At 41.9% G+C, this 26,919-nt stretch overlaps 2 protein-coding genes across 2 annotated transcripts; both read right to left on the bottom strand.

Moving 5' to 3' along the window:
* Positions 1-16,407: 16,407 nt before the first annotated feature.
* Positions 16,408-17,206, bottom strand: LOC119796197 (zona pellucida sperm-binding protein 3-like). Its single transcript, XM_038304629.1, has 2 exons — positions 16,691-17,206; positions 16,408-16,612 (listed from the first exon to the last, which is right to left on the bottom strand). The coding sequence occupies exons 1-2, from the start codon at positions 17,189-17,191 to the stop codon at positions 16,490-16,492; spliced, it is 624 nt and encodes a 207-aa protein (XP_038160557.1). The 5' UTR covers positions 17,192-17,206; the 3' UTR covers positions 16,408-16,489.
* Positions 17,207-25,816: 8,610 nt separating this feature from the next.
* Positions 25,817-26,643, bottom strand: LOC119796195 (zona pellucida sperm-binding protein 3-like). Its single transcript, XM_038304625.1, has 2 exons — positions 26,100-26,643; positions 25,817-26,021 (listed from the first exon to the last, which is right to left on the bottom strand). Exons 1-2 carry the CDS (start codon positions 26,598-26,600, stop codon positions 25,899-25,901), a joined length of 624 nt encoding a protein of 207 aa, XP_038160553.1. The 5' UTR covers positions 26,601-26,643; the 3' UTR covers positions 25,817-25,898.
* Positions 26,644-26,919: the final 276 nt, after the last annotated feature.

The raw sequence follows: 26,919 nt of genomic DNA, 5'->3' as shown, positions 1-26,919 counted from the left end.
TTGTATCTGTGCTCGTCCTGTTGGATCTTAGTGCTGCATTTGATACAGTTGACCATAATATTCTTTTAGAAAGACTTGAATATTTTGTTGGAATTAAAGGAACAGCTCTAGACTGGTTTAAATCTTATCTATCTGATCGAATTCAGTTTGTTCATGTTAATGATAGATCTTCCTCATGCTCAAAGGTTACCTGTGGAGTACCACAGGGATCAGTGCTAGGACCAATTCTCTTTACTTTATACATGCTCCCAATTGGTAGAGTTATTAGACAGCATGGGATTAATTTCCACTGTTATGCTGATGATACCCAGCTATATCTGTCTATAATCCAGATGAAGCTAACCCATTACATAGATTACAGGCATGTCTGAAGACACAAAAACCTGGATGACTCTTAACTTTCTGCTTCTGAATGCAGACAAAACAGAAGTTATAGTCTTTGGACCAGAGTCTCTGAAAAAGAAGCTGATTAGTCAGTCACTTCATTTGGATGGGATTAAACTGATTTCAGATAATAAAGTAAAAACTCTTGGTGTTGTTTTTGATCAGGACCTGTCATTTAAATCCCATATCAAAGAGGTTTCTAGAATTTCCTTCTTTCATCTGAGGAATATTGCAAAAATGAGCAATCTCCTGTCCAGGGGTGATGCTGAGAAACTAGTCCATGCATTTGTTACTTCAAGGCTGGACTATTGTAATTCTTTACTATCAGGAAGTCCACAAACTGTAGTTAAAAGCCTTCAGCTGATCCAAAATGCTGCAGCCAGAGTTCTGATGAAAATTAAATAGATAGATCATATCTCACCTATCCTGGCTTCTCTTCATTGGCTTCCTGTTAAATCAAGAATAGAATTTAAAACATTATCCTGCTGATTAGATCAGAATCTAAAGTGTTTTACTGGGACTAGTCCTGCCTCGGAAACATACTCTAAAAGGTTGATAAACACAGTCAGTGATATCAGGTGTTTAACCTGTTTAAAGGTTAAAGATGTTCCAGGACAGTGAAGTAGATAAGATGAGCGTGATGATGTGTTACCATGCCAACCAAAGGTTGAACTTTTTCATACACAATGACCGGATTCAAACATGATTTAAACAATCTGACTAACATGCTCCAAATGGCCACTCAGCATCGGCTGTAAAATGGAGATAATAGAACGGACTTGTCTTGTTTTGAATTTAGTTGGGTTGGTTGTCATGAAAACAGGGCAACCAGCAGCTGCTCCCATTTTCATCCTGCAGCTGCTGCATTGAGTTCAAACTCAAACACACCAGATCATCTACCTCAGTCAACATTCCCTCCTAGCTCCATGTCGAATTATTTTAACTGGATGTCAGATTTAGACAATTATAAGAGCTGTAGCTTCCATGCTAGCTGTGAGATGCATAGAGATGGAGGGGGCTAATGTTGCTCAGTCTCAAGTCTTCTTCCTCAGGTCCCAAGTCATGACTCAAGCAATGACAGTCCAGTCAGAGGCAAGTCTCAAGTCATAACAGGTAACTCTAGTCAAGTATCAAGTCTGAAACTTTGAACTTCAAGTCCTTTTGAGGAGCTGATTCAAACAAAGCTGTACATAAGTGACCGTTGTGCTTTTTCAAATCTGTATTTATTTAGAGATTTGAAATAAAGATAAAAACATAAAATAAAGTATGTATGTGTGTTTAGCTAAACCTGCGCTGCACACTCATACCCATGTGCTTTTTAAATAAGAAATGTTTTAAACTTCAGGTCATGAGTAGAATGTCAAGTATTTTTAAGTAAAGAGGTTTAAGTCCAACTGAAGCCCAGAGTGCTTGGTCTAAATATCTCTGAATTTCTGTTCAAGTCATGTCTAAAGTTATAAAATAACGACTTCAATCTGACTCAAGTCCAAGTTATGTGTTCAAGTCCTCTGGTTTTAACCTTCCTTTAGATTAATGGAAAGACGCAGTTAGAGTTAACTGGCTTTATTGAAATCCCGACCAAAGTGCCCTGAATGTAGAAGTCCTTAGCTAGCCTACATTAGATCAGGGTAAATCACCACAGGAAGGGGCGATCAGGTAAACCTGTAGGGGGCATACAGCACAACCTAACCTGTTACACTAAGGTTACGGGTAGAGGTTACGGGAAACATTGCTCATCTCTTATAGTCCTAAAAACTTATCCGAAAGTCCACAAAGTCAAAGAACCCAAACCGAGAGCAGGCAGCACCCACCAACAACACCTAGTTCATGCCATGCCTCGTCAAGCCAACTGGAACCAAACAGGCCGTTTCTCAATCAGTGTACTTGTGCGTTCTTGTGTCCTCGTGAAACGTCATCAGCCTCAGCCCTAGTGCTGTTTCAATTCACAAGAACAGCAGACTGAGAACGGACAAAGTCCCCGGATGTTGTTCTGGCCCCTACCTCTTTACCTAGCATGCATCAGAGCGGACTTGTCCGTTCTCCAGGCTTAGAGCTGTCCCAGCATGCACTGCGGCAGCAGCAGCTTCCAGATTAGCGCTTACAGAGCTCAGAGTATGAAGTTAAAAGTTCTCTGTTGACGTTGCTCTATAAAGGTATGTTTTAAGATCATTTAAGGCAAAAAATATTATACTTTAAGCTTCACTATATGGCCCATTTACTGATTTAATGTGTAATTGAGAAAAAAGTTTGAATATGGAGAGCACCGCGGCAACCAGCTGACCTCTGAGGCTAACCGCAGCCAGAGCTAATGTTAGCCTGTCTGCAGTAGCCAGGGCTAATTTTAGCCCGTCTGCAGCGGACAGGGCTAATGTTAGCCCATCTGCAGCAGACAGGGGTAACGTTAGCCTAATGTTAGCCCGTCTGCAGCAGACAGGGCTAACGTCAGCCCGTCTGCAGCGGACAGGGCTAATGTTAGCCCGTCTGCAGCGGACAGGGCTAACGTCAGCCTAATGTTAGCCCATCTGCAGCAGACAGGGCTAACGTCAGCCCGTCTGCAGTGGACACGGCTAACGTCAGCCCATCTGCAGCGGACAGGGCTAACGTCAGCCCGTCTGCAGTGGACACGGCTAACGTCAGCCCGTCTGCAGCGGACACGGCTAACGTCAGCCCGTCTGCAGTGGACACGGCTAACGTCAGCCCATCTGCAGCGGACAGGGCTAACGTCAGCCCGTCTGCAGCGGACACGGCTAACGTCAGCCCATCTGCAGCGGACAGGGCTAACGTCAGCCCGTCTGCAGCGGACACGGCTAACGTCAGCCCGTCTGCAGCGGACACGGCTAACGTCAGCCCATCTGCAGCGGACAGGGCTAACGTCAGCCCGTCTGCAGTGGACACGGCTAATGTCAGCCCGTCTGCAGCGGACACGGCTAACGTCAGCCCGTCTGCAGTGGACACGGCTAACGTCAGCCCATCTGCAGCGGACAGGGCTAACGTCAGCCCATCTGCGGCGGACACGGCTAATGTCAGCCCGTCTGCAGCGGACACGGCTAACGTAAGCCCGTCTGCAGTGGACACGGCTAACGTCAGCCCATCTGCAGCGGACACGGCTAACGTCAGCCCGTCTGCAGCGGACACGGCTAACGTCAGCCCGTCTGCAGCGGACAGGGCTAATGTTAGCCCTGTCCACTGTCCGTGTGTGAAGGACCGCTGGCTCTGATGGCAGTTTTTTAGTTTATTGTTAATCTGACTGTGTTCATTATTATTCCCCCACTAAATGAAAAAGGTAAGAATTTATTATTATCTAAAGACTATTAATAACAGGAGGTGAAATGCAGCTCCAGACTAGCTTTGAATGTAGTGATGTCATCAGTACGCTTTTTCAATTGACCCAGATTTATTCTGCGTGCTCCAGTCCAGCCTTTCCTGGGTTCTTCTCAAGGACATACTTGGCAAGGACAAAAGTCCATACTTGCGTTCTTGCGAACTGAGAAACGGCCAGAGTCTATGACCTCCGCAGCAGCCTCCACAACCCAGATGGGCCTCCAACCCTACGGGCGACACACACAGAACCAACATATGAACTGCCTTGGGCTGGGCCAGAACCAATTAGAACTGACCCTGGATCCTGTCACACAAAAACCACCTGAAACATTTGATCATTAGGATGTGAAGTTTTCTTGAAGACGTTTCTCCTCTCATCAAGGAGGCTTTTTCAGTTCTAACTAGTGGTGGGGAGCAATGAGATTAATATACTGGAGGTGGAACAAAGGAATGAGGGTGAAAAAAGGTGCCTCTGATCCCTCCTATTTCACCTACACCTGAAGGCTAAAGGACATTCGTTTGTGGACAACATCTATATTCTTGCAAAGGAAGACAGATGGTTTGAGAGAGGGGTTAAAGAAGCAATCTTTGTTAACCTGGAATAACCATCTCTCAATAGAGGAGGTGGTTTTAGACATAACATTTCACCCACCTACAAAGCACTTTTAGGAACAATACCCAGAAAATTCACTTCCCACCCTCCCTCACTTGACTAAAGGTCTGGTTATCCTCCAGCAGCAGTGTGTTGCAGTGAGCATGTCGCAGATATGACACAGACATTTTTGATTTATACTCAGTATTGAAGCCTGGTCTGTGCTATGCTATGTTTATTCCACGCCACAATGCAAAAGGGGAAAATCAGGACCTAGCTGTGGGTCTAGATTAGGGATGGAACGGTTTATGAAAACCGTCCGAACCGTTCGGTTCGACTGTCTCGGTTCGGTTCGCGTGTGTTTCGTTCGGTTCATGCGCTGCTCCTTTTTCTCATAGGCGAAGCGTTTGCACTCCAGAGCAGAAGGTGGTGGTACTGCGACCAAAGCCAACCACCAGTAGTAAACAAGAAGAAGAAGCGAAGCAGCGTAGCCGGGTGTAGCAGAAAAAGATCCGTTGTTGTGGAGAATTGTGTGGGTATGGCGAGTGGGAAAGAACAGGAGTTGGAAGACGCACCAGCAGCACTTTATAGGTCTGCTGTATGGGACCACTTTGCATTTAGAGTGACCTACGATGACGGCGGAAAGAAAGCTGTGGATAAAAGTGCAACAGTGTGCAAGCATTGTGCAACACGTTTTGTTTATGCTAACAGCAACACGACCAACATGTCAGACTAACAATCAACATATACCGAACCCAACACCGTGACCACGAAACCGTGAACCGAACCGTGGATTTTGTGAACCGTTCCACCCCTAGTCTGGATATGGCCGAGGCGGTGAGGAAATGGGGGCAAGTTTGTCCGACACCGGAGGGACATGAGAGCGAAAAGGAGCAGGGATCCAGGTGGAAAAAGGGTCCCAGCGTTCTCGCACACCTCGCTCTTCTAGCTGGTCCAACTTCACGAGTTGTTTTCCAGAATTGCGGTCAAACAAACAAGCCATTAAGGTACCAAACAGGAGATACTCATAGAGTAGAGCAGATGGAGATTTGACCAATCTGAGGCCTCCTGTCTGCGGTCCCCTACAATTTGGGAAAGGTGCAGCAGAGTGTCTGCAGAGGGCGGGGACATCTCTGCATTCACCGCGACACCTATGCATATGACCTAATTTCGAGGTATAAATCAGCCTTCACACTTCAATGAGGCATGTGACCAAAACCACTCTAACGAGGGAGTTAATGACCTATCAGAGCCTCCTAACAACCATTAAGCCCCCCATCATGACCTCCATGGCCAATCCAGTAGGAATGATCAGAGCCACCTTTAGTTCCCTCTCATTCTTTGTTCCACCTACAGTATATTAATCTCAGAACTGAAGAAGCCTCTTGGATGAGGGGAGTAAAGTGTTCTAGAAAACATCAAGTCCAGTTGGCTAAAATGAACTTTTCAAGCTTGTATTTCAAAAGGTTTCCTCCCCATAAAGTCATCAATCAAACCCCTGATCAGGAGAAACAGTTTTATTTTTCAAGTGATGTCTATTAAATAGGAATTATAAATGGATAGAAATTAAATGTAGACGTATGATTGTTAGATGTATGCTTTGAATAGAGTAGAGGTTAGGAGGTAGGGGAACCATTAATCAATCCAGTGCTTGATCCTGCTGGTCATTCAGTTCAGGCAGCTGCTGTTTGCTTTTGTTGACCTTAAATGCTCAGCCTGGTTCTGAATGATCAAACTGAGTCCCAACATGTCGCCTATCTATAAGCTGGGAGAAATGCAATGAGCAGAAAATAAAATCTGTGCAAAAAACCTGAAGGCGTAAAAAGAAACTGACATCAGAGCGGCTTCTGGTAACAAGAACAACTTCTCCCCTTGGAAAATCTGGGATGTTCTGTTTACTCTGCCCTATGAGCGGATCAATACTTTACCAGGAACCCCTGACAAACACGGCCAACGTCAGAGGACGGACGCTTACCGACTTACAGCCTTTACAGGAAGTAAACATTGATGCACTTTCAATACCTTCATCACACATGGTGTGTTAGCAGCACGATAAGAAAGGACTGCAAAGTGCATCAATGCCACAAAGGTTATCAGGCTTTGCTCAAGGGATCATAGTATATGTTGGTTTAAAAGCACATTTATGATTGCTGCTAATTCTTTTCCGTATTTTAAGGAAACTTTGTACTTTAAATTTCCCGTAAAATAGGATACTTAGATTTAATGCACTTAAAATAAGATAATGGGAGTCTTGTGTTTTTCTTATTTCTAACATACATTTTTTTCATTTCTTTGGCATATTATCTTACTTACCTTCTCACTATAATCAAAACTGATATTAACTTATTTATTTATATTTTGTTTTTTTCAGAGCACGGAGTGGTACTGTATGTTTTAAGTTACAGCAAAATTAATAAGATCTCATTCATTTGGTCAGGTTTAGAGAAAAGGTGGGTGTACGCTGTGGCGCCTTTCAAAGGGTCCCCAACTTAATCTACATTGGCATCTGAATTATATATATGTAAATATATGTATATATATATATATATATATATATATATATATATATATATATATATATATATATATATATATATAAACCTCTACTCTTTACATCAAAAACAGCCAAGTAGATTCAATATGCATCTAATTACCTGATAAAATAGAGCATAAAACATGAAAATAAAATATATCCCACTCACCAGAGATGCTGATTATTTATAAACTCCTGTCTTTGTGCAGAAAGTCTTAGTATGTCCATTTAGTATCAGCCATTGAGCCCAGAAAAAGTTTAACAAATGCGAATCTAAAATGCAGATTGTGGCTAGCTTAACTTGGCTGTAAACATTTTGCCCTAATTGACCAATAAGAGGACTAAACACTGGACTTTGTCTCCAAGTTTGAAGACGTTTCTCTTCCATCCAGGAAGGTTTTTCCATTCAAAATGTCAGAAATAGCGTTTAGTTCCAGGTTTTATCCAGCAGCCAAACAAAGAGAAACGGATGAACTGGTCCCCCCCTTTGGAATGGGGGTCGTTTGGCTTCTTTGTTAGCCTGCAATGCCCCATACCTGTCTATGTCTCTGAAAGGGGGGTCGTTAGAGGGGATTGTTGGCCTGGCTGAATAGGTGAGGTCTTAACTCAATTGCTGCATTGTAGGTTTTTGAAAGCTGAAAAAAAAGCCCATCCCCTCAGGGTCAATATTCAGTCTTCAGACTTGGAAACCAAGTCCAGTGGTTTATTTTTTAAACTTTTTTGGAACCTCTAAGGTTCTGTGTCTGCATATTCCTATTCTAGCTAGTTATTCACTCATAGCTAATTGATCTATAAACTAAAAGCAAAATAAACAAACCCAGCTGTCTGAGACTGACTTCTATGAACAAAAATCACCAGATGGCGTTTCCTGGTGAATTGATGGTACTCTGACATCCCAGTGCGTCACCTGCAAATGACATCACTGCAGGTTCTTTCCAGAGAAAGCCGAACACTTCCATGAAACAAACCTGTTTAATCCCAGATATGGTGTTTGTTCTAGATAGCAACATCTCCCAAAGGGCCCCAGTCCAACAGAGGCAGCTGCAGGCGGGTTGCTTAGTGCCACAAAAGCTATGTTTATTAACAAATACTACCTTCTACATTGAGATAATATTTCCTGAGCTGTGAGATAGTTTCTGCTTTTAATTGATCACCTCCAACAAATAGGCAGCATCTCTGTCACTCTTCATCACTTGGTGACGTTTTCCAGAAACTTTCCTCAAGCTTCCTATGAACTTTAATATTCAAACCCCAAACCCTGAGCTCATCTACAGGACCAAGAGTGACCACCATGTGTGTTATGATTAGGCTTGTCCCGATCCGATCCACGTATCGGATCGGACGCCGATATTGGCAAAAAAATGTGTATCGGCAAAGAATGTAAAAATGCCGATCCAGTTTAAAAAAAAAAAATCCAGTCCGTATTTTCCAGTTTCGGCGATTGAAACGATCCATTCCACTATTTTGCGCCAGTGTTTCCCGAATCCGGTCCGCATTTTCCAGAACACCTTCAACACACCCACAGGTCTTTTTGGGTCCGTCTCCAGGCCTAACCATTAAAACAGGTGAATTGGAAGATAGCGGGGAAAATGTCAGCCGTGTGGGATTATTTTATCCTGCATGATGTGTAGATGGAGACTAGGTGTGGAGGAGATTGGGGAGTATAAGGCATTTTTGTGTAACTATTATTTGCACTGATTTTTTTTAAGCAGTGTCTTTTTTCAAGAGTAGAGTCCTGATTCTAAGTTAATAGAATATTTTCCACTCTTGTCTGTTTTGCATTTTTATTAAAACTTACAGTAATACTTGCACCTTTAACTGTTTACGGTTTTACTGTTCACTGTGCAATTTCAGATTGCTTTTCATAATTTTGTCCAGTTTGTGTTTATCTCTTGCCCCCCACGTAGCTGTCCTCCAAAAGTGCCTGAGCAGCCAGGCGATTGGGTAACTGTACGCAGAAAGCGTAGTCGTGGATCTCTGCCCACTGGTCACCACCAACCCGTTCACGTTTCTAACCGGTTTTCCCCACTCAGTGACACACCCACTGAGAAGCCCACTCTGGTGATTGGCAGCTCCATAGTCAGAAACGTGGCATTAGAGACACCAGGGACCATAGTCAAATGTTTGCCGGGGGCCAGAACGGGCGACATCAAATCCTACCTGAAACTACTGGCTAAGGATAAGGTTAAATACAGTAAGATTGTTATTCACGCTGGTGGTAATGACACCCGGTTACGCCGATCGGAGGTCACTAAAATTAGTGTTGCTTCGGTGTGTAAGTTTGCCAAAAAAATGTCGGACTCCGTAATTTTCTCTGGTCCCCTCCCTGATCTGACCAGTGATGACATGTTTAGCCGCATGTCGTCATTCAACCGCTGGTTGTCTAGGTGGTGTCCTGAAAACAACGTGGGCTACATTAATAATTGGCAATCCTTTTGGGGAAAGCCTGGTCTGATTCGGAGAAACGGCATCCATCCCACTTTGGATGGTGCAGCTCTTCTTTCTAGGAATCTGGCCACATTTATTAGTCCTCCAAAACCCTGACCACCCAGGGTGCAGACCAGGAAGCAGAGTTGTAGTTTAACACACATCTCTGCAGCTTCTCTACTGTTACCCACTCTTTACTCCATCCAGACAGTGTCTTGCCCACGACCAAAATCTAATAAATTAGCAAAGATTCCCAAAGGAGTAAATCATGATAATCTAATTAAAATCAAAATAACTCCAATTGGGGAAAAAGTTAAAACAATTAAATGCGGTCTGTTTAACATAAGATCGCTTTCCTCTAAAAGTCTACTAGTTAATGACTTGATTTGTGATAATCACATTGACTTGTTTTGCCTTACAGAAACCTGGCTGCAGCAAGAGGATTATGTGAGCATAAATGAGGCAACTCCTTCAAGCTATTTAAATTTTTACATCCCCAGAAGTTCTGGGCGAGGAGGAGGAGTAGCAACAATCTTCCAGTCTGACTTACTGATTACTCCCAAAACAATTAATACCTACAACTCTTTTGAACATTTAACCCTTAATTTCCCTGATCCAAATTTCAAGGCAAGAAAACCTCTTCTTTTTGTAACTTTGTATCGTCCACCAGGTCCTTACTCTGAATTTTTAGATGAGTTTTCAGAGTTCCTTTCTGATTTGGTATTAAATACTGACAGGGTCATCATAGTGGGAGATTTTAACATCCATGCTGACATTGAAGGCGATAGCTTAAGAGCAGCCTTTAATGCTATCTTAGACACTATTGGCTTTGTTCAAAATGTGAATAGTCCCACGCATTCTCATCTTCATACTTTGGATCTTGTGCTGACATACGGCATAGAATGTGAAGAAATAACAGTATTTCCTCACAACCCTGTCCTCTCTGACCACTTTCTAATAACCTTCAGGATTACTTTAACCGAGTTCTCCTCCCCCAAAAGAAGGTTCAATTTTAGTAGATCTTTATCAGATAGTGCAGTTATACATTTTAAAGAATCTGCTTCACTTTCTCTCTCCTCTGTGTCGCTGAGCAGTGCTGCAGAGTGCAAAAGCTTAGCTTATTCCCCTTCACAGGTTGATGATTTTGTTGATGGGGTTGCTAGTTCTCTGCGTATTGCTTTAGACAACGCAGCTCCTTTGAAAATGAAAACCGTTAAAAATAGAAAGCTTGCTCCTTGGTTTAATGCAGAGCTGCGTACTTTGAAGCAAAATGCTAGGAAACTGGAGAGAAAATATCGCTCCACAGGCCTGCGAGAGTCCTTCCTAGTCTGGAAAAATGGTTTACTGCTGTATAAGAGGACCCTTTGTAAAGCAAGAGCAGCATACTTCTCCTCATTAATAGAGGAGAATAAGAATAATCCTAGATTTCTTTTTAATACAGTTGCCAAACTCACCCAGAGCCATAGCTCTGTTGAACCGTCCATTCCACCTGCTCTTAGCAGCAATGATTTTATGGGATTCTTTATAAATAAGATTGATCTTATTAAAAATAAGATCATAAGCACTCCTCTATCCGCGATTGTACCTGAGGTAGTCATGGAATCTGAACCGGGTTTAGACTACTTTGATCCAGTTGAACTCTCTGAATTAGCAAAATTATTGTCTTCATCTAAGCCTTCAACTTGTATGTTAGATCCAGTTCCAACCAGGTTATTTAAGGAGGTATTCCCTTTGATCTCCTCCTCCATTTTAGATGTGATTAATCTATCTCTGTTACAGGGATATGTACCTAAAGCTTTTAAGGTTGCTGTAATTAAACCTCTGCTTAAGAAACCGTCTCTTGACCCAGATGACTTGGTCAATTATAGACCTATATCCAATCTTCCTTTCTTATCCAAAATTCTTGAGAAAGTAGTTGCCAAACAAGTTTGTGATCACTTACACCATAATGAACTTTTTGAAGAGTTTCAGTCTGGCTTTAGAGCTCATCATAGCACTGAAACAGCTCTGGTGAAAGTCACTAATGATATTCTCATGGCCTCAGATAATGGACTTGTATCTGTGCTCGTCCTGTTGGATCTTAGTGCTGCATTTGATACAGTTGACCATAATATTCTTTTAGAAAGACTTGAATATTTTGTTGGAATTAAAGGAACAGCTCTAGACTGGTTTAAATCTTATCTATCTGATCGAATTCAGTTTGTTCATGTTAATGATAGATCTTCAACACGCTCAAAGGTTACCTGTGGAGTACCACAGGGATCAGTGCTAGGACCAATTCTCTTTACTTTATACATGCTCCCAATTGGTAGAGTTATTAGACAGCATGGGATTAATTTCCACTGTTATGCTGATGATACCCAGCTATATCTGTCTATAAATCCAGATGAAGCTAACCCATTACATAGATTACAGGCATGTCTTGAAGACATAAAAACCTGGATGACTCTTAACTTTCTGCTTCTGAATGCAGACAAAACAGACGTTATAGTCTTTGGACCAGAGTCTCTGAAAAAGAAACTGATTAGCCAGTCACTTCATTTGGATGGGATTAAACTGATTTCAGATAATAAAGTAAAAAATCTTGGTGTTATTTTTGATCAGGATCTGTCATTTAAATCCCAGATCAAAGAGGTTTCTAGAATTTCCTTCTTTCATCTGAGGAACATTGCAAAAATTAGAAATATCCTGTCCAGGGGTGATGCTGAGAAACTAGTCCATGCATTTGTTACTTCAAGGCTGGACTATTGTAATTCTTTACTATCAGGAAGTCCACAAACTGTAGTTAAAAGCCTTCAGCTGATCCAAAATGCTGCAGCCAGAGTTCTAATGAAAATTAAAAAGAGAGATCATATCTCTCCTATCCTGGCTTCTCTTCATTGGCTTCCTGTTAAATCCAGAATAGAATTTAAAATCCTCCTTCTCACATATAAAGCCTTAAATGGCCAAGCTCCATCTTATATCAGAGATCTGATTGTTCCTTATGTTCCTAACAGAGCACTTCGCTCTCAATCTGCAGGTTTACTAGTGGTTCCTAGAATTTCTAAAAGTAGAATGGGAGGCAGATCTTTTAGTTATCAGGCTCCTCTCCTGTGGAACCAACTACCAGTTTTAGTCCGTGAGGCAGACACCCTGTCTACTTTTAAGGCTAGGCTTAAAACTTTCCTTTTTGATTAAGCTTATAGTTAGGGTGGCTCAGGTTATCTTGAGCTATCTCTATAGTTATGCTGCTATAGGCTTAGACTTTTGGAGGACATAGGGACCCCCATTTCATCATTCTGCTTCATTCTCTCTCTGTTCTCCTATTCTGCAGAATCTGTTAGTTCAATCTCTAACCTTCTGCTCTCTCTGCTTTTCCTCAGAGTAGCTTTGCCTCGTCTGTTCCTGTTTGGCTGTGACGTCATCCTGGAAAGAAACATCAGCTGTGCTGCTTCTATCAACACCCTTGTTTATAGATGTTGGAGATCGGCCTGTTTTCCAGTGTGGTCCTGTTTCTCTGACCGTGACTGAGTGGATGTGCTCTCTTCGTCCTCTGGCATGGGAGCTGCCTTGGAGCTCGTCTGCCTGGCTGTGTGTTTCCTGGACGGGGCCGCCTTTTACAGCTGCTTTTTGTATGTCTGCTTCTGTCTCCTTGAACCCCAGTGGGCCTCAGCAGATGGCCGCTCACACTGAGCCTGGTTCTGCTGGAGGTTTCTTCCTGTTAAAAGGGAGTTTTTCCTCTCCACTGTCGCTACAAGCATGCTTAGTGTGGGGGATTGTATTTGAGTCAATGAGTCAATGCAATCAACTGGTTTTCCTTAGATAGAAAACTTTGTATCAATTTGACTGTATGATCTGGTTGAACTGTAAAGTGCCTTGAGATGACATGTGTTGTGAATTTGGCGCTATATAAATAAACTGAATTGAATTGAATTGAATCTCTTAATAAACAGGTAAGTTTGTTGTTAACAATCATTGTGTTTTATTCAATCTCACCTAATTCAGCTGGCTAGATGTTATCAAGAGTACTAAAACCCTTCTCAACATGAGTCTTACAACTAAGGCTAAATACTTTAACTTAAACTTAAATACACTATATTGCCAAAAGTATTTGCTCACCCATCCAAATTATTGGAATCAGGTGTTCCAATCACTTCCATGGCCACAGGTGTATAAATTCAAGCACCTAGGGATGCAGACTGTTTTTACAAACATTTGTGAAAGAATGGGTCGCTCTCAGGAGCTCAGTGAATTCCAGCGTGGAACTGTGATAGGATGCCACCTGTGCAACAAATCCAGTCGTGAAATTTCCTCGCTCCTAAATATTCCACAGTCAACTGTCAGCTGTATTATAAGAAAATGGAAGTGTTTGGGAACGACAGCAACTCAGCCACGAAGTGGTAGGCCACGTAAACTGACGGAGCGGGGTCAGCGGATGCTGACGCGCATAGTGCGAAGAGGTCGCCAACTTTCTGCAGAGTCAATCACTACAGACCTCCAAACTTCATGTGGCCTTCAGATTAGCTCAAGAACAGTGCGCAGAGAGCTTCATGGAATGGGTTTCCATGGTCGAGCAGCTGCATCCAAGCCATACATCACCAAGTGCAATGCAAAGCGTCGGATGCGGTGGTGTAAAGCACGCCGCCACTGGACTCTAGAGCAGTGGAGACGCGTTCTCTGGAGTGACGAATCGCGCTTCTCCATCTGGCAATCTGATGGACGGGTCTGGGTTTGGCGGTTGCCAGGAGAACGGTACTTGTCTGACTGCATTGTGCCAAGTGTAAAGTTTGGTGGAGGGGGGATTATGGTGTGAGGTTGTTTTTCAGGAGCTGGGCTTGGCCCCTTAGTTCCAGTGAAAGGAACTCTGAATGCTTCAGCATACCAAGACATTTTGGACAATTCCATGCTCCCAACTTTGTGGGAACAGTTTGGAGCTGGCCCCTTCCTCTTCCAACATGACTGTGCACCAGTGCACAAAGCAAGGTCCATAAAGACATGGATGACAGAGTCTGGTGTGGATGAACTTGACTGGCCTGCACAGAGTCCTGACCTCAACCCGATAGAACACCTTTGGGATGAATTAGAGCGGAGACTGAGAGCCAGGCCTTCTCGTCCAACATCAGTGTGCGACCTCACAAATGCGCTTCTGGAAGAATGGTCAAAAATTCCCATAAACACACTCCTAAACCTTGTGGACAGCCTTCCCAGAAGAGTTGAAGCTGTTCTAGCTGCAAAGGGTGGACCGACGTCATATTGAACCCTATGGATTAGGAACGGGATGTCACTTAAGCTCATATGTGAGTCAAGGCAGGTGAGCAAATACTTTTGGCAATATAGTGTACATGCTTGAATAGGCTGGTATCGGCCAGTATCGGATCGGAAGTCCAAAAACAATATCGGTATCGGATCGGAAGTGCAAAAACCTGGATCGGGACATCTCTAGTTATGATTTAAAAAAAAATGTTAGTTCCAGATTTGTTAGTATAGTTTACATTTTCAGATTTTACCTTTTGACCTTTTTTGGTCTTAAATCTGGAGCTGCAGGTGTGTAACCAGCCTGACATAAAGATAATGGGGGAATAAAGGGATTAATTTATTACTCTGTGCCAAAGTGTAGATCTATGCCCAGGCCCACCTTTAAAGTTTGGCTAGTTCACGCCTGGATCGTTTTTTTTCTCCACTGTGTGACATCAGCCTGTGGTTAAACCTAAATAAAATAGAGGCCTTTAGTTTTCTATTCTTGGTGAAAAAAGAAAGTTGAGTAAAGCAGGTAATTTGATGAGCAGAACATGTGGTGAGCATGTGAATGTGATCCCATCCAGATTCAGATTAATTCAAAGTCAGGATGGAGACACAGCTGTATGTGGTTTGGTTTTTAAGCTTTCAGATTTCAAAATATTTGAGTTTGAATAAATATATGTGAGCTATATATCATACACAGACCTATAGGTGTGTGAGCCCATCCTGCAGCTGCAGGGATAGTGCATCAGAGTTTAGTCCGCTCTACATGCAAATCTGGCTGTGCTGAACATACAGTAGATGTTTAAGCTATGTCCCGGCACAGGCTCCCCACACAGGGGTGGGTTTAGGAAATTTGGGGCCCTAGGAAGAGACAGGCAGGGGCCCCTCTGAACTGAGAAGACAACAAAAAACAAAACCATTATACAGATACAGACATTTTGACAGATTTGTTCTACACTTTGTCCCTTTTCCTCCATGTTTTGTACTCAGATGACTAAAGGAGTGATAGATTTTTTTTTTTTCCAAGCACTAAGCAACACAAGCATTCTGATCACATTTTAGTGAAAGGATTTTTATTAAAAATGTGCACAAAAAAGTTGTATCAATACATGTAAACAGTTTTATGGGGCCCCCAGGCAACTGCCTCGTATTGCCCAATGGTAAGCCCCCCTCTCACAGACCAACTGCATCGATTCGCAGTAACTCCCCATATTTACTTTGGACCACAACTAGCTGTTGGTCGGACTGGATTTACTGAGCCTGGTCCGTACTCTGAGCTTCAGCTTTAAAATGAAACCAAAATACTCATGCAGTGACTTTAAGACTAAGCTTCAAACTTTTCTTTTTGCTAAAACTTAGTGGCTCCCATTATCCTGAGCATCAACATAATTATGCTGCTATAGGCCAAAGCTGATGGAGGACAGATGGTCCACTTTTCTCTGCAACATTCTAACCTCCAATTTTGCATCATACACCCATGTGATGCTTTTCTCACCTGTTCCAGTTCCATTTAGCAGAGACTGGATCTTTGAGAGAAATATCAGCCTGGCTGCTTCGGTAAACTTCCATTTCCAAGGTGTTTAAAACCGTTTTCCTCTCCCATTCATAGGAACGGGTTCAGCTTTTACTGAAACTGAATAAGCTCCCTTTCAATTTGCTTTGACGCAAGAATTCAACATTGCTTTTCTAGACCGAGCCATTAGAGGCCATATTCCTGCAGTAGGGTTCGTTTACTCAAAGTCTGCATACAGTAACCTGGTTCTTAAGGGTAGTTGCTACAGTGTGTCCTGCAAAGTCAACCACTCCAGTAGATGCAATCTACTAAGTAAAAATTTATCTTATTGGCATCAAATACCATTTAGTGCCACAAAGTAATAAGATCAGAAATGATTTTTAGGAATGCAAACCACTTTTACAGCAGAGAACCAGAGAAGATCTGTTAAACATTTTATTTCCATGAGCCAGTAACGGTCTGCAGCAGCCTCCCAGTGAGGCTCAGAGCTGCTCCTGGGTTAGTTGCTGTAGCGACACTCCACATCAATTTCTGTTCTTTGGCTCCTAATGATGGGACTCCTGGCAAATATCTTGGGGTTGTAGATCAGCTTGAAGGTATAAATGAGGCCATCCTGAGATACCTGCAGAGGGAGCCACATGGTTAGAGCAGCTCAATGAAACCAGATCAGTTGTGATATTCTGTAGAGAGAACTTCATACCTCCAGGGTGCTGCCACAGTCATGTAGCTCCGATTCAAAGATCAGCACATGAGCAAGGCGGTCGATGCCAGCAGCCGGGCAGCCTCCCAGCGTGATCTCCTCTGGATCCACCAGCTTGCCAAGGCCCAGGAGGTCCTGCTTCACCTCCACATGGATCTTACTCTCTCCACACCTCACAGCCACCCTGCTGGACGGTACTGGCTGCTCCACCTTCAGCTCCACGGGACGCTTGCTCACCGGAGCCGCCGGACCTTCTGGAAACCTCCATTTGTTTTGGTCGCCTGCAGCCTGGATCCATTTGGAATGGAAGACATCAGCAGGCCTAGCAAACAGACTGAAGGGCTCCTTCACAGGGTCTGCTGCTGACTGGGCCGGCACTGCTTCAGGAGTCTGCATCACAGCCCCCCAGTAGCTCAGTGGTTTCATACCAAGCAGGAAACCATCACTCAGACCAACACATGCAAGAAGAGCACTGAACACAAAGAGCTGCCTGGACTCCATTGCTGCATACAGGCCTGATGGTCTGCAGGCTTTTAAACTCCTCCCTCTACCTCATCAGCTAAATGCCTCACAGCTGATCCTCACTGCTCAGTTAGGAAGACACCAATTTACAATTACACCACTTCCAAACTCCTCCTCTACAGGCATCATTTATGAACAATAAAAGTTCTAAAATATGATTAGGAAAGCCATTCAAAAAGTATTAATTTAACACTGCGTTGAGTTCTGTAGCATTTAGAAAAACACAAAGAGGATTCAGTCAATTGAAAGATCAGAGAAGAACACTGATTATAGCAGAGTGGGTCCATTTGAGGCTGCCTGTGAATCTGTGAATCTCTGTCACACTTAACAGCCTTTAAATGATTTCAAATACCTGCATGTAGGCAGTAGGCACTTTACTGGAGGTTTGCCTCCACTGATATAGAGATCAGCGTGTGCCTCTACATGCTGCCACCTAGTGGGCAGCTATTGTAAGATTAAGATTGAACCCACAGTAAACCAGAGACTGATCTAACTCTTCTACTGTTGAATTATCTGTTTATTGTTGTTAGGAAAAGGTGTGTATTTAGACATTAAGGAGGACATCATCCATCTTTGGCTGCATGTTGACCAGCTGTAACTGCTGTAAATGTTTCTACAGAAGAAAACTAATGGTGGCTGTGACTGTACTGTCTGAGGTAGTTTATAAAAACTCTGTTCTACAGATTACGTCAGTGATTTCTGAGTTTCTTTCTCCCTTTCAGTAAGAGTGAATTGCAAACCTAAAGGTAGGCGGTGATGAAAGGAAGCATAGAGGGAGCTAAGGACACCGATGCAGGAGAACAAACCTGACAGCTTAAAGAAATTATAAAGCAAAAAAAAAAAAAACACATATCTGGAGTCATTCTGTCTTGCCTTGGTTTTATCTCCTTAATTACACTTATAGATGTTTGTAAAACTTTGTGCAGCATTTAAAACCTTAGAACAAGGGAAGTGAAGTTTCAAAAGCAAACAGAAACAAAGATGAGCCAAACAGGATGGAGTCACAGCCATCCTGGAGAGATGGGGTGTTGTACTTCATATGGGGGCCACCCAGATAAAGTTGCTTGTGTCGTTACACCATTGTCCTCAGCCAATAAGTAGGGGGCCTTTGTCATCGTCTGACGAAGGCTGACTTACTGAAGGAATTCTCCATTGTGATCTGAAAAGCTGTGGAGCTTCAGGATGTGCCATAAACCCCTGGCTTTGTAAAACCGCTGCACAGCAAATGATGAGCAGTCTTTTTAAACAAGCCGACACTGCTGATCGGTCTGAGAGACGACTTCCTGCAAGAGAAAACCTTCCCTCTTCAGAACCGTGCTCCATGTTCCTCTGATCTAAAATCATTAGTAAAGATTTTGAAACGGATACCATATGTTCTACAGTACAACAGTTGAGGTCAGCTTCTGACGTTGATGCTCTTTGCAAACATTAAATGAACGGAGATGGGGGGGGGCATGGTCACCACTGACCCATTACTGGCCGCCCCTACCAGAGGTCTCATTTATCAAGCTTGCTACACACTGAACAGAGTCTGAGGCTTGTCTACACTACTTTCCACGCAAAGGTTGCGATTAATCAAAATTAAACTTGCGGAAATGTGTTTGTGCTCAGACCAACTCTGACTCCATTTGGGTAAATAAAGAGGAAATTAGTAACATAGATGGTGACCGAGAGGAACTAAAACCCGATTACATCATCATTTCTCTCTGACATTTAATTTAATTTCATATGAAGTTTTAATCACAGATTTACTTTATTACATCTAATCCAAAGTGTGATCTCTGCTAGCACTGACAGGTTCTGTCACAAATCATAAAAAAAGCAAGTTGATATTCAAAAATAAAGTATTTAAATGTTTAATCACCATTACATTCCTCTGTGGTCAACGGGCTAAGTCAAACCACAGGGCAATAAATAGATAAAACAAAAAGGAACCAACTACCAGTTTTAGTCCGTGAGGCAGACACCCTGTCTACTTTTAAGGCTAGGCTTAAAACTTTCCTTTTTGATGAAGCTTCTAGTTAGAGTGGCTCAGGTTATCCTGAGCTATCTCTATAGTTCTGCTGCTATAGGCTTAGACTGCTGGAGGACATAGGGACCCCTTTTTCATCATTCTGCTTCATTCTATCTCTATTCTCCCACTCTGCAGAATCTGTTAGTTCAATCTCTAACGTTCTGCTCTCTCTGCTTTTTAGACTTAAGACGTAGACAAACTTTATTGTCATTTTGTATACACAGAGTGAGAACAAAACAGAATTTCGTTCATACAGCTTTGCGACAGTGAGTTTTGTTTAGCAGCAGCTTAAGCCGCAGTCACACCTTGATGATTTAGACCAGCAGGTGCCTGATGTATGAAAAATCTCTCAAAAACGCTGCCACATGTTGGATAAGTTATGGGTACGTTTTATATATACATATATACATGTGGTTCACGTCCACATACGGCAATTACATCAGGCAATTTTGAGCAATTTTATAAATTTTATAAAAACTCTGTTTCTGCAATGGTATCAGCTTGAAAACAATATATCTCAGCTGATAATAAATACATTTAAATAATTGACACACAGCTGATTTATGTTGGGTAAATTGGGCCAACTACAGGCCAATCATCAATCAACAACATGGTTTGAAGTTCACCCAAGACGGCTAAGTCTCTTCCCTCCACCCATTTCACCTTTCCTCAACCCCATAGAGGAGTTCATTTCTGCATGGAGGTGGAAGGTTGTGACCATCAGCCATATGACCAGATGTCCCTCCTTGAAGCCATGGATGCCGGCTGCAGGGACATCAAAGTTCAGGGTTGTCATGGGTGGATCCTTCATATCAAGCGGTTTTATCCCAGGTGCATCGCCTTGGATAATATCAGATGTGATGTTGATGAAAACATGTGGCCTAACCCTGAAGATCACACAGATAAAATACAGCAATGTTGTGCTTTTTATTTTTTTTAGTTCCCCCAATATCTAACTTTTTTTTGTTTGTTTTTTTGTTCACAACGGTCTTGTGTATTTCACGGATATTTTGAGTACCGTAAGAAATATAGTAAAACTTTTTCTGTTCTATCAAACTGTGTTTCTACTGTACCTCCTGTAGTAAACAGTAAAGGGAAAAAAACGGATTTGCTTTTTCCTGGAACATTTCTGTATTTATGGACATACAAAAAAATATAGTGTAAAAACGGTGGAATGCATGTTTTGCTTGCAAATACCTATAAAACTGAAACATAAAAGTCTAGGTAGTTTTTGTAATGTCACCAATAGCCAGTATTTTAAACCTGATGTACTTTAATTGACTGCATGTACTTTGTGACGTGAAAACAAGTGTCATTCTTGGACAGAGTAATTTAATTTTGAGTCAGATTTCCAGTGTTTTGGTAAAGATAGTGTGTGCAGAGAAAATGTGTTTTATTTTGAAATGAAGAGTTAGTATATATTTAACAAAATGTGTTTTATTTTGAAATGAAGAGTTCGTATATATTTAACAAAATGTGTTTTATTTTGAAATGAAGAGTTCGTATATATTTAACAAAATGTGTTTTATTTTGAAATGAAGAGTTAGTATATATTTAACAAAATGTGTTTTATTTTGAAATGAAGAGTTCGTATATATTTAACAAAATGTGTTTTATTTTGAAATGAAGAGTTAGTATATATTTAACAAAATGTGTTTTATTTTGAAATGAAGAGTTAGTATATATTTAACAAAATGTGTTTTATTTTGAAATGAAGAGTTAGTATATATTTAACAAAATGTGTTTTATTTTGAAATGAAGAGTTAGTATATATTTAACAAAATGTGTTTTATTTTGAAATGAAGAGTTCGTATATATTTAACAAAATGTGTTTTATTTTGAAATGAAGAGTTAGTATATATTTAACAAAATGTGTTTTATTTTGAAATGAAGAGTTAGTATATATTTAACAAAATGTGTTTTATTTTGAAATGAAGAGTTCGTATATATTTAACAAAATGTGTTTTATTTTGAAATGAAGAGTTGGTATATATTTAACAAAATGTGTTGTATTTTGAAATGAAGAGTTAGTATATATTTAACAAAATGTGTTTTATTTTGAAATGAAGAGTTAGTATATATTTAACAAAATGTGTTTTATTTTGAAATGAAGAGTTAGTATATATTTAACAGAATGTGTTTTATTTTGAAATGAAGAGTTAGTATATATTTAACAAAATGTGTTTTATTTTGAAATGAAGAGTTAGTATATATTTAACAAAATGTGTTTTATTTTGAAATGAAGAGTTAGTATATATTTAACAAAATGTGTTTTATTTTGAAATGAAGAGTTAGTATATATTTAACAAAATGTGTTTTTGAGAAGAATATGATCCATTTGGCCAGTTGTGTTTTGTAGGTGTGAGTCTGGGTTAAGAGTTTAGTGAAAGTATTTGAAGCGCTTCTTAGTGATGTAAAAACTGTAAGTGAGGCACAGTTTGAGGAATTAAAATCTGCATAATTAGCGCCCTGATAATTCCATATAAGGCTACGATTTCCCACGCGTCAGTGAATGATGACGTAGATGGTCATTCATAGAAATGGCTTCAGAGACGAAGAGGAAAAACTTTAAAGGTTTGCGGATCAAGGACCCGCTGATTGAAACACAGCAACAGATAGTGGCCAATAGAAATTTTCCCACTTTCCTTGATGGGTCCTTGATTGGCCCTGGGCTGGTCCTTGATTGGCCCTGGGCTGGTTCTTGATTGGCCCTTGGCTGGTCCTTGATTGGCCCTGGGCTGGTTCTTGATTGGCCCTTGGCTGGTCCTTGATTGGCCCTGGGCTGGTCCTTGGCTGGCCCTGGGCTGGTCCTTGATTGGCCCTGGGCTGGTCCTTGATTGGCCCTTGGCTGGTCCTTGGCTGGCCCTGGGCTGGTCCTTGATTGGCCCTTGGCTGGTCCTTAGCTGGCCCTGGGCTGGTCCTTGATTGGCCCTTGGCTGGTCCTTGGCTGGCCCTGGGCTGGTCCTTGATTGGCCCTTGGCTGGTCCTTGGCTGGCCCTGGGCTGGTCCTTGATTGGCCCTTGGCTGGTCCTTAGCTGGCCCTGGGCTGGTCCTTGATTGGCCCTTGGCTGGTCCCTGGCTGGCCCTGGGCTGGTCCCATATAATTCCTTTTTAAACATCAATCTTTGTACTAAATTATTCTTTCTGTCATGATTTGTGAACATTAAGATCTAAACAGAAGCATCATCTCCTGGTCAGACTCTGTAATGCAGTGAAAAATATGCAAGGGGAGGTCACTGCAGTGGCTGGAAGTTGGAGGGGATTGTGCTGGGAGCTGCAGGGAAATGGGCTGCTATTCGGCTGGTGTTTGACTGTGAAGGGCCAAGGAACATTTTGAATGGCTGCTACTGAAGGGTGACCACACTTCCTCTTTTTCCCGGACATGTCCTACTTTTCATGCCTGTCCAAGGGGAATTTTCAAATTCGTCCGGGATTTTGGCCACTTCATGGTGAATAACCGAGCCGTCAGCACCGCGGTGAAGCTGGTTTGGATATTGGATATTCAAGCTCCGTGGAGTCAGCGGGATCTAGCAAACGGTTGATCCGATTGAGGGTCTCCGATGTCGCCCAGCGTCTCTCAGCACAAGGTGGTGCAGTTAGGGACCGTCAACAAACCTTTGAACCAAGCACTCTGGAGAAACAAAAATCAATAAATTCCTTATCTTATGACCAGCTAGGACTAAACTAATAAAATCATGCCAATAGATAACACAGGTAAGGCACACTTGCTTTTACGCAATTTTAAGCTATTTTCAATTTTTAAGATATTTTAAAGACAAAGGTTGGGATATTTCTTCAATAGATTCCAGGTCATGTGACCAAGTGACTCAAATTCTTTCTGAAGTTGTTTTACATCAATTTCAAGCCTTTGTATATTTTTGGGCAGGCCCTCTGTTGTTCCTTTTGTAGATGAATGAATGAATGAATGAATGAATGAATGAATGAATGAATGAATGAATGAATGAATGAATGAATGAATAGGATTTTTTTTTTGACACTTTTTGAAAAACAAGGATAAACATCAATACATGAATCAACCTAATACACAAAAGAGACTAGTTAACATCAACCAAACCAAACACCCATTTCCAAACTAATTAAATTCATCTGAACATAAATAGAAACAAAACCCTCCACTGAATAAACCTGTCGGTATGAACGGTCATAGGACTGACATTGATTCATGTAAATTGTCTGAAAAGAGGGAATGAAGTCAAACTTATTTTTCATAACCTCTCTCCCTTTAATTGAACTTAAATTAACTTAAAGTGACCTTCCTGATAAATTTGTTTTTTATCCAATATTCACACACAAAAAATATGTATATATATATATACAGTAGAGACCAAACGTTTGAACACACCTTCTCATTCAAAGAGTTTTCTTTATTTTCATGACTATGATAATTGTAGATTCATACTGAAGGCATCAAAACTATGAATTAACATGTGATAATATAAACTTAATGTGTGAAACAACTGAAACTATGTCTTATATTCTAGGTTCTTCAAAGTAGCCACTTTTTGCTTTGAGTACTGCCTTGCTCACTCTTGGCGTTCTCTTGATTCAATTAAATTCTATTCAGTTTATTTCTATAGCGCCAATTCCCATCATGTCATCTCAGGTCACTTTCCAGTTCACCAGATCATCCAGTCAGATTGATTCAAAGTTTTCTATCTAAGGAAAACCAGCTGATTGCATCGACTCATTGACTCTTCAGCAATCCCTCACACTAAGCATGCTTGTAGCGACAGTGGAGAGGAAAAACTCCCTTTGAACAGGAAGAAACCTCCAGCAGAACCAGGCTCAGTGTGAGCGGCCATCTGCTGAGGCCCACTGGGGTTCAAGGAGACAGAAGCAGACATAGAAAAAGAAGCATAGATACAAAAGGCAACTGTCAACCAGCTCCACAGGCGGCCCCGTCCAGGAAACACACAGCCAGGCAGACGAGCTCCGAGCCAGCTCCCATGTCAGAGGATGAAGAGAGCACATCCAGTTAGTCACAGTCAGAGAAACAGGACTACACTGGAAAACAGGCCAAGCTCCAACATCTAGAAACAAAGGTGTTGATGGCAGCAGCACAGCTGATATTTCTCTCCAGGATGGAGTCACAGCCAAACAGGAACAGACCAGATGAAGCTACTATGAGAAAAAGCAGAGAGAGCAGAACGTTAGAGATTGATGAGCTTCAAGAGGTCGTCACAGCTTCTCTACACAGTTTAGATCTATAATAATGAAAAGGGGGTTTTATGGTGCTCTTATTTAGCATTTAGCTTTTTGTCATCTTCCCCCCTTTAATGATAAAGTATAAATCAGACATGATCTTTTCCACATCATTTTTTAAAGCTACAGATTGTTGCTAAAAGCTCTTTTTCAGCACCATTAGATTTTCCAGTTAAAGTTCCAATTACATTTAGCTTGTCTTCATCCAACCACCTTTGGGCTCATTGACGGCACCAAAGGGTAGGGCTTGTGTTTGTTCCCATGATCACCCATGTCCTCCAAGCTCCAGTAGTTCCTACATTACTCTAAATGCTGGTGACTGGGTGGGTCTAAGATCAGAGGTTTCATCCAGGCAGCTGTCTGGACAGGTAAGACACATTTCACCGTTTTCTACGTTTTTTAAACTTGCTCAGTGCCTTTTGCCAATAACTTTCACCAAAACACCACTTTTATTTCATCTTCTTGAATGAGCTGTATCGAAACTAACCCACTTTGCTTCCCTCCTTCCCCTTGTAAACCTCTGGACTGGCAATCCAAAAATACATTCCATTTAAGGTAAATATATACACAGTTGTGCTTTAAGGTTTAGACTCACTCCAACAGTAATTATAAATTAAAAACTTACAATTTGATAATTGTAATGCAATTTAAAAAAAATCCTTGCTCACAAACATTAACAGTAGAAGTCTGAACATTTAACACCTGATTGCAGTTATTCCATCAGATTGAACATTTTAGTTTAGGGGCTCCATTGTGCTTTGTGCTTCAATTTTTACCATTTCACTGGCAGCTGTCTTTCCCCCCTTATTGGGAGACTATGTTTAAGTTTTACTTTGTTTTTAATCCAAGTACTGTAGTTTTAGACTGTTCTATTTAGCATCTTCATTTTAAATTTAAAAAGCTCCTACAAAAAGAATTAGTGCTATAATTCAATTTAAGAGTGCTTTAGCCCCCCCCCAGCAGCTCAGGTTATGTTTCAGCTGCTCTTAAAACTGAAGCTTTGCTGCAGTAATTGATCATTTAGAGTCTCCTCCCTTCAGCCATCAGGCTTTGAACGAGCTGCAAGTCTGAAACCAGCCTGACTTCAAAGGAAAAGCAAAGAGGTTTCAAACACTAAAAACAGGAGAGTTTTACCAGAAGAGGCCATATTCCTGCAGTAGTGTCCGTTTACTCAAAGCCTGCATACAGTAACCTGGTTCTTAAGGGTAGTTGCTACAGTGTGTCCTGCAAAGTCAACCACTCCAGTAGATGCAATCTACTAAGTAAAAATTGATCTTATTGGCATCAAATGCAATTAAGTGCCACAAAGTGATTAGATCAGAAATGATTTTTAGGAATGCAAACCACTTTTACAGCAGAGAACCAGAGAAGATCTGTTAAACATTTTATTTCCATGAGCCAGTAACGGTCTGCAGCAGCCTCCCAGTGAGGCTCAGAGCTGCTCCTGGGTTAGTTGCTGTAGCGACACTCCACATCAATTTCTGTTCTTTGGCTCCTAATGATGGGACTCCTGGCAAATATCTTGGGGTTGTAGATCAGCTTGAAGGTATAAATGAGGCCATCCTGAGATACCTGCAGAGGGAGCCACATGGTTAGAGCAGCTCAATGAAACCAGATCAGTTGTGATATTCTGTAGAGAGAACTTCATACCTTCAGGGTGCTGCCACAGTCATGTAGCTCCGATTCAAAGATCAGCACATGAGCAAGGCGGTCGATGCCAGCAGCCGGGCAGCCTCCCAGCGTGATCTCCTCTGGATCCACCAGCTTGCCAAGGCCCAGGAGGTCCTGCTTCACCTCCACATGGATCTTACTCTCTCCACACCTCACAGCCACCCTGCTGGACGGTACTGGCTGCTCCACCTTCAGCTCCACGGGACGCTTGCTCACCGGAGCCGCCGGACCTTCTGGAAACCTCCATTTGTTTTGGTCGCCTGCAGCCTGGATCCATTTGGAATGGAAGACATCAGCAGGCCTAGCAAACAGACTGAAGGGCTCCTTCACAGGGTCTGCTGCTGACTGGGCCGGCACTGCTTCAGGAGTCTGCATCACAGCCCCCCAGTAGCTCAGTGGTTTCATACCAAGCAGGAAACCATCACTCAGACCAACACATGCAAGAAGAGCGCTGAACACAAAGAGCTGCCTGGACTCCATTGCTGCATACAGGCCTGATGGTCTGCAGGCTTTTAAACTCCTCCCTCTACCTCATCAGCTAAATGCCTCACAGCTGATCCTCACTGCTCAGCTCACAGCTTCAACCTCTTTAGATAAAATGAATTCTATGCTCTGACTGAAACTCATCATCTGCAGGTCAACTGAAGCAACTAAACAGGAATTAAAAAATCAGACATTTAAGTTTTTCTTGGTGTTTCTCAGAGCTACATAGAAATCTGCTGACCTGGTGCTGCAGTTCTTGGCACATTAATGAATATGAGGCGTGTCGGTTGACTGGTCATCAATTTTACTGTTTGAT

This window comes from Cyprinodon tularosa, unplaced genomic scaffold (genome assembly GCF_016077235.1).
Source record: "Cyprinodon tularosa strain WSP-4 unplaced genomic scaffold, ASM1607723v1 ctg539, whole genome shotgun sequence".
In the NCBI taxonomy this organism is placed as follows: Eukaryota; Metazoa; Chordata; class Actinopteri; order Cyprinodontiformes; family Cyprinodontidae; genus Cyprinodon; species Cyprinodon tularosa.
Note: the sequence above shows the minus strand (reverse complement) of the source record. Positions and strands in the feature narration are given on the sequence as shown.